Source organism: Amblyraja radiata, chromosome 1 (assembly GCF_010909765.2).
Source record: "Amblyraja radiata isolate CabotCenter1 chromosome 1, sAmbRad1.1.pri, whole genome shotgun sequence".
In the NCBI taxonomy this organism is placed as follows: Eukaryota; Metazoa; Chordata; class Chondrichthyes; order Rajiformes; family Rajidae; genus Amblyraja; species Amblyraja radiata.
Genome location: NC_045956.1, coordinates 49063487 through 49075904, shown reverse-complemented (window position 1 = coordinate 49075904; position 12418 = coordinate 49063487). Strand labels below are relative to the sequence as shown.

At 42.2% G+C, this 12418-nt stretch overlaps 1 protein-coding gene across 4 annotated transcripts in view; it reads left to right on the top strand.

The window, feature by feature from the left end:
• Window positions 1-12418, top strand: part of thsd4 (thrombospondin type 1 domain containing 4) — a 558240-nt gene that overhangs the window by 143972 nt on the left and 401850 nt on the right. For all 4 annotated transcript variants that reach the window (XM_033021503.1, XM_033021512.1, XM_033021494.1 and 1 more), the window contains exon 8: window positions 5405-5541. In XM_033021503.1, coding sequence (XP_032877394.1) covers window positions 5405-5541 — 137 coding nt within the window. The remainder of the gene's footprint in view (window positions 1-5404; window positions 5542-12418) is intronic.

Genomic DNA, 12418 nt, shown 5'->3' with positions numbered 1-12418 from the left:
AGATAACATCCATGTTCAGGAAGAAGGAAGACACTTCTGAGACACCTCAGTTTCGTTTTAAAGATACCATGTGGAAACATGGCCTTCGGCCCACCGAATCTGCACCGACCAGTAATCAACTGTACACTAGTTTATTTCTGCACCCTAGGGACAATTTACAGAGGCTAATTAACCTACAAACTGCATGCCTTTGGAATGTGGGAGGAAATCAGAGCACCCAGTGAAAACCCACGAAAGTACAAACTCCGTACAGACAGCATCCGTAGTCGGGATGGAACCCGGATCTCTGGCGCGCACGCACACACACACATACACCTGTAAAAATTTCATACTGTGCAAAGCCAAGGTGATACAGACACACGCCGCGATGACCAGGAAGGTTGGCGCTGTAAAAAGACAGTTACATCACAGTGTACGGTAAAAGAGGGGGGAGAAGGTGTGGAGACAACTTTTAAGAAGCCAGAGAAACACAGCTGTGAAGCTCGGTGGACACTTAACGTATCCTTGGTTCTGAAAAATACTGCTTACTTTTTTTCCCCCAATAAGCCAATGAAATTCACCGGTCAGCACCGGCTACAACCTCCGAGAACCTTCGACCTCCTGGCAACCCACCTACGGCACGAGAATTCTCGCCACTCTCCATGGCGACTTCATTCTAATCGCCGCTAACTTTTCAACATGATGAAATATTCACGGCGACTATAATGAGGCCGCAACTAGTTCCCAGAATGCGGGAACTCCTCACGACCACGAAGGCGACTCCCCAGCAACCACCCGCGAACATGTGGCGAATGCATAGTCTCCTGCAGTGTCCTAAAAAGTCGCCTAAGTGGGGCAGGCCCATAAGGCAGCAACTCTACTGCTGCCCCACTGTGCTGCCCCTATGTATGGAAACGGGTGTTCCTAGTATAGAAACGTGTTATCAGAGTGGGCAAGGGAGAGATGGAGGAACGGAGAAAATGAAATGGCGTAGTTTGCCGGAAGCTGGGTGGGAAGAATTGTAGTTAAGCTGGCGGTCAGTGGGCTGTTAGTGGGCTGTTTTAGTTCGCAACATGAATGGCAGGGAACCTTATCAGATGGATACACAATCCAGGAGAGCCCAGGCTTCATGGTGCCAAAGTCAAGGGGGCTTCTTGGTTTCCCTGTTGACCATCCACTTATTCACATCCACATTAAAATGAGGGTCTTACAATTAGATAGAAAAATTCCTGAAACATTTTGCTGACAAAGATATTCACTGACTGATAGTTGTTTTAAGAGCGATGATTTGATTACAGATTTTATTCCCCACAAGAATTCTTGAGCACTTAACAGTAAACTTGTCCGTGAGTATAGTTGAGAGGTGTTGACAAGACCTATGTCAGATTCCCCAGGTTGTTTCTCTTTGTGATTAATGGTCGAAAGACACTACATTGCACTAACATGTTTCCGAACAAGTCACAAGGTATATTCGTAATGCCCATTCTGAAGGCAGCTTCCTCTCTTACTGACTGCCCATCTGGTTAAAGCTCAAGCTTTTTTGTAACTATACCAATTTTGGAAAGGCTTGCATTTATGCACGACCTTCATACCTCAGAATAGTTCAAAGCTTGTTTAATTCAGATCTTTCAAAGCCACTGATTTTATGCAGAAAACAAATAAAGCTTGCAAAAGAGGTGGTGACCAGATAATCTGTGTTCAGTGATGGTGGTCAAAAGATAAATTAGCCCAGGGCATGAGACCATCTCCACTGCTCTTCAATTACTGCTGCTATCATCTTAGTAGGAAGCTGATGCATCAGTTCAATGCCTTATCTGAAAGACAGTGTAGTACACCCACAGTGCCATCTCCAATTAGTGGCCTGTGCTCTCATTTTAAGTCTTGGATCCCCCACTGCTCTCGAATTTTCAATATTTTCCTCAGAAACTGTACCTTGTTCATCTCTGATATTAACGGGACTCTGTGATCATCAACAGACTGGTATCTATATTTTGCAATTTTGAAATGGCCCTTTAAATATCTTAATTATTCATACATATTATTGCCCTATTTTGAATTCGACACTTTCCCACAGCATTTGATAATATGTCGGGTATATTCAGCATACCCAAGATATTTGCTTCATGTGACCCCTGCACCAGAAGTATAAACCCGTATTTATCAAAGTTCATGTTGCAACAAGCAACCCATGCAGAAAAATCTTGCAGTCTGGTGCCTTCCTTATTTCTTCCTGTAATTTCATGGCATCCGTCATTATTTTTGGTATGATGCCCATTGCGATTAATTAATTATCATGATGGTCATAGAGTCATAGTCATACAGCATGGAAACAGGCCCTTCAGCCCAACCTGCCCACATCGACCACATGCCCCATCTACATTAGTCCCACCTGCCTGCATTTGGCCCATATCCCTCTAAACCTATCCTATCCATGTACCTGTCTAAATGTTGCTTAAATATTGTAATAGTACCTGCCTCAACTAATTCCTCTGGCAGTTCATTCCGTACACCCACCACCTTTTGTGTAAAAAAAAGTTATCCCTCTGGTTCCTATTAAATCATTTCCCCCCTCGCCTTAAACCTGTATCCTCTGGTTCTTGATTCCCCTACTCTGGGCAAGAGACTCTGTGTGTCTACCCAATCTATTCCTCTCATGGTTTTGTGCACCTCCATAAGATTACCCCTCAACCTCCTGCATGTCCAAGGAATAGAGTCCTAGCCTGCTCAACCTCTCCCCCTTTAGCTCAGGCCCTCGAGTCCTGGCAACATCCTTGTAAATCTTCTCTGCACCCTTTCCAGATTGCCAACATCTTTCCTATGACATGGTGCCCAAAATTGGACATAATACTCTAAATGTGGTCTCACCAACATGGGAAGTGGTGTACTTACTTTCTGTGGAGGAGGACATTAATTTCCTAGTGACGTCTATGTTAGAGTTAGACAGCATTCGTTTTAATGCTGAAGACCAAACTTCCTGAGGAATCCTCACTTATTGTGTTCCTATTGTACACTGATGTTAGATTCCTCACAAAGTCCAGCTATGGAAAGCTGACTTAGAAACATAGACATAGAAACATAGAAAATAGGTGCAGGAGTAGGCCATTCGGCCCTTCGAGCCTGCACCGCCATTCAATATGATCATGGCTGATCATCCAACTCAGTATCCTGTACCTGCCTTCTCTCCATACCCCCTGATCCCTTTAGCCACAAGGGCCACATCTAACTCCCTCTTAAATATAGCCAATGAACTGGCCTCAACTACCTTCTGCGGGAGAGAATTCCAGAGATTCACCACTCTCTGTGTGAAAAAAGTTTTCCTCATCTCGGTCCTAAAAGATTTCCCCCTTATCCTTAAACTGTGACCCCTTGTTCTGGACTTCCCCAACATCGGGAACAATCTTCCTGCATCTAGCCTGTCCAACCCCTTAAGAATTTTGTAAGTTTCTATAAGATCCCCCCTCAATCTTCTAAATTCTAGCGAGTACAAACCGAGTCTATCCAGTCTTTCTTCATATGAAAGTCCTGACATCCCAGGAATCAGTCTGGTGAACCTTCTCTATACTCCCTCTATGGCAAGAATGTATTTCCTCAAATTAGGAGACCAAAACTGTACGCAATACTCCAGGTGTGGTCTCACCAAGACCCTGTACAACTGCAGCAGGACCTCTTTGCTCCTAGACTCAAATCCTTTTGCTATGAATGCTAACATACCATTCGCCTTCTTCACTGCCTGCTGCACCTGCATGCCTACTTTTAATGACTGGTGTACCATGACACCCAGGTCTCGTTGCATCTCCCCCTTTCCTAATCGGCCACCATTCAGATAATAATCTACTTTCCTGTTTTTGCCACCAAAGTGGATAACCTTACATTTATCCACATTATACTGCATCTGCCATGCATTTGCCCACTCACCCAGCCTATCCAAGTCACCTTGCAGCCTCCTAGCATCCTCCTCACAGCTAACACTGCCCCCCAGCTTCGTGTCATCCGCAAACTTGGAGATGTTGCATTCAATTCCCTCGTCCAAATCATTAATATATATCGTAAATAGCTGGGGTCCCAGAACTGAGCCTTGCGGTACCCCACTAGTCACTGCCTGCCATTGTGAAAAGGACCCGTTTACTCCTACTCTTTGCTTCATCTAGTCTCCCAGCTGTTGGTGTGGGCAGTGAACTTACACTGTTAGATATAGTGCAGTAGAGAAGAATGGCCCCAAGTAGGAGAGGCATATATATTTCTGGTCAGTTACATTTTCTAAATTGATGGAAATAATAAATATATTTAAATATATTTAATGTTAACTCAAAGGTGCTGGACCTCCTGTTAGGAAATGAGACAGGTCAGGTGGCAGAGGTAAGTGTTGGGGAACCGTTCTGGTCCAGTGATCACAATACCATTAGTTTCAATATAATTATGGAGAGGGTCAGAACTGGACCTAGGGTTGAGATTTTTGATTGGAGAAAGGCTAACTTTGAGGAGATGCGAAGGTGAGGTGAAAGTAAATCCAAAGGGTTTCTACAGCTATATTAATAGCAAAATGATAACAAGGGATACAATTGGTCCATTAGAGAGTCAGAGTGGACAGCTATCTGCAGAGCCAAAAGAGATGGGGGAGATATTGAACAATTTATTTTCTTCGGTATTCACCAAGGAGAAGGATATTGAATTATGTGAGGTAAGGGAAACAAGTAGAGTAGCTATGAGATTCAAAGAAGAGGAAGTACTGACACTTTTGAAAAATATAAAAGTGGATAAGTCTCCAGGTCCAGACAGGATATTCCCTAGGACATTGAGGGAAGTTAGTGTAGAAATAGCAGGGGCTATGACAGAAATATTTCAAATGTCATTAGAAACGGGAATAGTGCCGGAGGATTGGCGTACTGCGCATGTTGTTCCATTGTTTAAAAAGGGTTCTAAGAGTAAACCTAGCAATTATAGACCTGTTAGTTTGACGTCAGTGGTGGGCAAATTAATGGAAAGGATACTTAGAGATAATATATATAAGCATCTGGATAAACAGGGTCTGATTAGGAACAGTCAACATGGATTTGTGCCTGGAAGGTCATGTTTGACTAATCTTCTTGAATTTTTTGAAGAGGTTACTCGGGAAATTGATGAGGGTAAAGCAGTGGATGTTGTATATATGGACTTCAGTAATGTCTTTGACAAGGTTCCTCATGGAAGGTTGGTTAAGAAGGTTCAATTGTTGAGTATTAATGGTGGAGTAGCAAGATGGATTCAACAGTGGCTGAATGGGAGATGCCAGAGAGTAATGGTGGATGGTTGTTTGTCAGGTTGGAGGCCAGTGACTAGTGGGGTGCCACAGGGATCTGCTGTAGGGTGTTATGACTCTATAATAAATTAAAATATCAAGTTTTTTTGTAAGCTTATGTCTCAACATTTGATTTTTCTTCCTATTCAGTAACAGATGACCAAAAATGTGAGTTGAACTGTAAAGCCATTGGGTACAAGTTCTACATCCGCCATGCGCCTCAAGTCATTGATGGAACTCCTTGTGAACCTGGCTCTTTGAACATTTGTGTCAATGGACAGTGCAAGGTAAGATTGAAGTTGGGTTTTGCCTTTTTGTCGTCTCAAGTTTCATTGTTTAGGAATCAAAAGGTTACTTTCAGAATTTCCAGCCACCATTCCACAGCGTAAACTTGGCACGGACTAACTGGAAACCCTCACATTTCAACAGGATTTCCATTGTCCTTAATCATTGTTATAAAGGGAGAATGGGGGGCAGCTCCAGAAATTCCTATGTTCATTGCATTGAATGCATTAGCTGTCACCGTTTCAACAAAAGCTCAAATCCGTATCACAGGATCAACTAATATGAAAAAAATCCTGAGCAATGATGAGTGATGTTGGAAGGCTAATTTGTGAGATGTCTGATCAGAGAAAGATTTGAAAGTGAAATTGGTTAGATGTTTTGAAAGCACCATATTTGAAGGAATGTGGGTTCACACATTAACTGCTGAGGACAGCTACAGTACATTACCAGTTGGATTTATTGACTTAATGTTGTTACTGGTTTACATTCGCTGTGTTAAATAGGGTGGGAAAATTATTTACTGTAAAGCAATATCATATCTTAAACATATCTTGCAGTCATTCATTTAGCTTCTGGAATTATGTCAGTAAATATGGAAGAAACGTTTATAATTATACTCAGTTCAATATTATCAGATTTTTTATTATTGTTAATTTTCAGATCTGAAATGCTCATGCAAGTACTCAATGTATAGTATTGTTTTTATTGCTCTTTCAAATATACATGAATAAAAATTAATTCTAAGTCACTGTGCAGATGCTACTTTGGTGCTTTGAGGTTCCACCTCAACATTTTTCTGCATGTGGACTGGAACTTTTATATAACTGTTGTTGTATTATATGGATTTTCTTTTTAACTAATAGAGAGCAATGAAAATAAGTGTTTTAATGAAACTGCAGTGAAACTGTAAACTCAATGAGGTTTTGCCACCTGAATATGTTGTTGAAAATTGAACTATATCATTTTGACTTCATCATCTATGAAGGATTTAGGAAGTGGATATAATTGCAGCAAGCAAGTTAAAACTGTGTAAATCTTGGACATCCCCAGTAACAACTTGTTTGCTGTAGAAAAAATAAATTGCTGCAGGGCAACAAGGTACAGGTAACTGCAAATCCAATCCAACTGTTAAATTAACATTTGGTGTTGACAAGATGAGTGAATGATTTTTGTAATTTTGAAATGGCCCTTTAAATATCTTAAATAAACAGTTACGCGCAGATATAATTACACAGTGTGGATTCAGTGCATATATGTATTGCTTCATTGTAAATTTGGAGTTGAAACAGCTGGATTTATTGTGCTTTGCTGACCTTGGCATTAAGCAAAAAAGTGTAACATACTAACTTACAATTCAATTTTTTGAAGATAGCACATTAAGGCTGGATCTGGAAACGCAATCTCATTTGAGAAAAGTTTTTAGCTGGGAGAATGTCTCAGGAAATGTGAGAGATTGTGCCAACGTTTTATAAATTTGCTCCCTACAATAACATTGCCCACTGTGGTTGCCAGATAATAAATAGCATAGGCGTTCTTGAACTTGTGCCTGTTATCGTAGATTGGAAGAAGCACAAGTGAGTCGCTGTTTTACCTGGAAAGAGTGTTGGGTGCCTAAAAGGAGGGAAGGGAAGATGTGTTGCATTGCCTGTGGGTACAAGGGAACGTGTCGTAAGGGGTGTGGGTGGCTGATGGGAATGGAGGAGTTGACTAAGGACTGCAAAGGAAACTGTCCCTCCGAAACGCTGATCTTAGTTTAGTTTAGTTTAGAGATACAGCATGGAAGCAGGCCCTTTGGCCCATTGACTCCGCACTGACCCGCGATATCTGCATATTAACACAATCCTACAGACACTGGATAATTTTTACATTTATACCAAGCCAATTAACCTATAAGCCTGTACGCCTTTGGAGTGTGGGAGCAAACTGAAGATCTCGGAGAAAACCCATGCGGTCACGGGGAGAACGTACAAACTCCGTAGTCTGGATTGAAACCGAGTCTCTGGCGCTGTAACGCGGCAACTCTACCGCTGCGCCACTGTGCCGCCCTATCTGTATTTCAGCTGTATTCTTTTAGTTCATGTCCTCACCCTCTAACTTCTCTCACTCAATCATTGACCCGATAACTATGTTTGCAACCGACCCCCATGTCACCAGGATTGAACCCTAACAAAGGCAAACCCCTCCCTCAGACTCCCTGCAGCATCATCAGCTTCCTTTGTCCCCTTTGAAGTTCTGATGAAGGTTCTCCAACCTGAAACGTTTCTCTTCCCGCAGCTCTAGTCTGACCGGTTGAGTATTTCTGGCATTTTCTAAATTTCCGGCATCTGCGAATTTATCTTCATCCTTTGGGTGAAAAAGGGATGAACTCCTTAAAGGTCTCAACGTCTTAAAGTTTGTTCCTGTGACTCAGTGTTATCACAAAAGAAGTGCAGCAAGGAATTGTACTTCTAGCAATGTTACAAAATTTTGAGATTTTAAAAATCAAGTCTGCAATTTATCCCATCAGATAAAGCACCTCCTCCACTCTAACACTGAACACCGGCGTGCCACAGGGCTGTGTGCTCAGCCCTCTCCTCTACTCCCTCTTCACCCATGACTGCGTCCCTAAGTATGGCTCCAACGCCATCATAAAATTTACCGATGACACCACGGTGGTAGGACTGATCAGCGACAACAACGAATCAGCCTATAGGGAGGAAGTCCAGAACCTGGCAGCCTGGTGTGCCAACAATAACCTTGTCCTCAACTCCAAGAAGACGAAGGAAATCATTGTTGACTTCAGGAAGACCTGAGGTGGCAGACATACCCCCATCCACATAAACGGGACTGAGGTGGAGCGCGTCTCCAACTACAAATTCCTCGGGGTACACATCTCAGAGGATCTGTCCTGGTCCCTCAATACCACCAAATTGATCAAAAAGGCGCAGCAGCGCCTTTACTTTCTGAGGAGGCTCAAGAAAGCTCACCTGTCCCCCCAGATCCTGTCTAGCTTCTACCGCTGTACCATCGAAAGCATCCTGACCACCTGCTTCACGGTATGGTACAGCAGCTGCACCGCAGCTGACAGGAAGGCACTGCAACGGGTGGTGAAAACCGCTCAGCACATCATCGGTGCCCCGCTCCCTGCCATGGATGCCCTCCACCACAAACGGTGTCTGAGACGGGCCGGGAAAATCATCAAGGACCCCTCTCACCCTAACCATGGACTGTTTGCCCTCCTCCCATTAGGGAGGCGGTACAGGAGCCTCAGGTCCCGCACAAGCAGGCTGAGGAACAGCTTTTCCAACAACACCATTACACTGCTGAACTCAGAGTCCCGTCGCTAGCTATCTTTAGACTCTCCCATTTGTGTACAATTATTTGCCTATGTACCAGTTTTAATTCATCCACAATCCACACATTGTTAACCAGTATTTTTTTTTTTTATTGTATGCTTATTTTGTATTTTTATTTTTATTTCTACTATCTTGCACCATGACTATGACCAGACGCTAAACTGCATTTTGTCGTATCTATACTCGTATTTGTGCAATGACAATAAAGTTGAATTGAATTGAATAAAAATAAGTTTAATTTGACGCCTAATTCACTTTCATATCTTCAGTATTAAAAAAGTTATGGCCATTTTCATACTCTGAAATTAGCATCTTGTTCCCTATCACTTTTCCATCGACTTAACTCAAAAGCTGTGATTAAGGACAGTCAATTACCCATAACTTTCTTAAAAATTAAGAGAACTGAATGAAATGTTCAGTTATTATAGATTGAAGCATTCTTAATCAAATATGAAACAATCTTACTTGGATGACCTGAAATTAAAGCATATAATTAGTTAGTTACCTAATTGTAGCTAATTACAAAATTCAATTACTAGATCTAAACATCTATCCATTTCTTAAGAAAAGGTTAACATTTTTAAATAGTCTAAGTGTCCAAATAACATTCACACAAGAATTCACAATATAACATGATTTTTAAATGAATGTCATGAATTTATAGGCCAAATGGAAGGAATTTAATGTTTAATTCCCGTAAATTAATGGGCATTTAAATCATCTTGCGTGTGGGTTTTTGTGGAACGCGATCGCTTGGAACGTTGCGGTGAATTTGAACCCAATATCGGCAGGAAAAACACTGCCGGTTTGTATGGGGCCAAAATCACATTTTCGCCAAGGACATTTTGATTAAAGTCATCCCAAGAAGCAAATTTATATGTAAAATAGAGTAGCTTTTTATTTTAATCCAGCGATTAAATTGTCCCACGATTTAAAAAAAAAAACATATCAGAACGGAAGTCCGGTCGATTGTTCTGCAGTAGCTGGACAGCCCGAGGAAGTTCGCCTCCGACAGGCAGGAGAAAACGGCATTTTAATCCTGCCCACCCCCCCCCCCCCCTCAAAGGCGCCAAAGTCGCGCACACGGCCAGTGGCAGAACAGCAGTGCCGCTGAAGGTACGTTTTGTAACATCGCTAGTACTTCCATCTGGTATTACTTTCCCTGAATAAACCAAAACAAACAGAAACAGTGTCTTTAAAATTAATGCCCTCAGGGTCTGTATTGTCACACTTTGTGCTGCTTGGGCCAGAGACATGCCCAGCATGGGTTGCAAGTCCTATGTTACCCAGTTAAATATAGCTTTGTGTAACCTTTGGGTGTTCCTTGAAAATATTATTTAATGATTTCTCAGATTCCTGCCTTTGAATGTAATCCAAGGAATGAAATGCCTGTGGACAACCAAACCCTGAGAATTTCAGCTCAACATTTCCATGTGTACATAGATACATAGACAATAGGTGCAGGAGTAGGCCATTTGGCCCTCTGGGCCAGCACCGCCATTCAATGTGATCATGGCTGATCATCCACAATCAGTACCCCGTTCCTTCTCCCCATATCTCTTGATTCCGCTAGCTCTAAGAGCTCTATCTAACTCTCTTTTGAAAGCATCCAGTGAATCGGCCTCCACTGCCTTCTGAGGCAGAGAATTCCACAAATTCACAACTCTCTGTGTGAAAAAGCTTTTCCTCATCTCAGTTCTAAATGGCCTACCCCTTTTTCTTGCCCCCTGGTTCTGGACTCCCCAACATTGGGAACATGTTTCCTGCATCTAGTGTGTCCAATCCCTTAATAATTTTATATGTTTCTATAAGATCTTCCTCTCATCCTTCAAAATTCCAGTGTATACAAGCTCAGTCGCACCATTCTTTCATCATATGACAGTGCCGCCATCCCGGAAATTAACCTCATGAACCTACGCTGCACTCCCTCAATAGCAAGAATGTTCTTCCTCAAATTAGGAGACCAAAACTGCGCACAATACTCCAGGTGTGGTCTTACCAGGGAACCTGTACAACTGCAGAAAGACAGTTGTTGAGTATAGGAGCAGTGGTTTGGGATGATAATCTCATGAAATGCTTCGTCGAGGTACAACGTAGAATAGAAGTTGGGAAACGTGGGTGAAGATCGTGAAAAATGAATATAAACTGACAAAATTATGAATGCAGGTAATCTCAGTCAAAAGATGGATAAAGAGGAACTAAAGGTGAATTAGAGTTCAACTCAAGGGAATTGTTGTTCCAGGATGCTTAAATATTCCCAAGGGATATATCAAAGATTTTGCCCCTTTGCCCTGGAAATCTTTGCCCAAAACTGCATAAAGTCGAGGAGAAGCATTTCAGATGGTATTGGAGACACTGAAGACATGCATTAGGAGCTCACAGAAGTCCTGTCTTAGTGGAAGACTGCACCACCTCACAAAATGTTCACCCACTTGCTCCATCAAGCGCTTCCTGTCCCATTTGTGGCAGAGTGTGCAGTTTGCCTCATCAGTCACCTCAGTAGCCTCAAGTGAAGTGGAAGCATGTCATCCTCGATCCGGAGGGACTGCCTGAGAAGAAGATTTTTACCTTAACAGACGTTTTCCTTGGAGTAGCAAGTCAATGTCTCTGGGATTTGGGAGAGGCCGCACTATGATACTGGACCTCAAGTTCAAGTACAAGTGAGTTTATTGTCATACTGGACCTGATGGGATTATTCTAAGAATGAATGTTTTGAGCATGGCATGTTATACCACAGTTATCTCTTGTAATAAAAACTACAACCTAATTTAAGAGAATTGGATACAAAGGCTGGAAGAACAATTTGACCCAGTAGGTTCTTGGGCACGGTATAACTGGCTCGATAGTATCTGGCAAGGTGCAGTATTTAGCTGTACAGGATTTGGTTAGCCATTATTTAGCATGTTCCATTATCTGGAACACAGTGGTGTTGGCACCATGAGGTATTTGGCACAATAAACTATGGCATATTTAGCTTTGCTGCATCTGGCGTTGTACAGTATTTTGCACACTATATTTGGCATCAACGCATTCTACTTTACATCTTAAATGTTGAACTCTTGACCATAAATTGTTATTTTACTCTTGCTAAATCTCTGGAGTACTGGGCCTCATGTTTAGTTTACATTACCATGCTAATGGTCTCTCTTTATTTTTATGGCTAGATTTTGTTTCTGTCTGAAGTGCATAATTCAAAGTCTAAAAATGTTAAAGTTTTCTGGTTCATTTACCTGCTGTGCTTAGAGTGGTATAATGGCACCGCAGTAGAATTGTTGCCTTGCAGCGCCAGAGACCCGGGTTCAATACTGAGGACCGGTGCTGTCTATAAGGAGTTCGTACGTTCTCCCCATGACCACGTCGGATTTCTCCGGGTGCTCTAGTTTCCTCTCGCATTCTATAGACTTGGAGGTTTATTGGTTTCTGTATATTGCCCCTGATGCCTAGGATGGAACTAATTGTTAGACTACAGTTTAATTTAGTTTAGAGATACAGCATGTAAATAGGCCCTCTGTCCCACCAAGTCTACAGCATCCAATGATCGCCC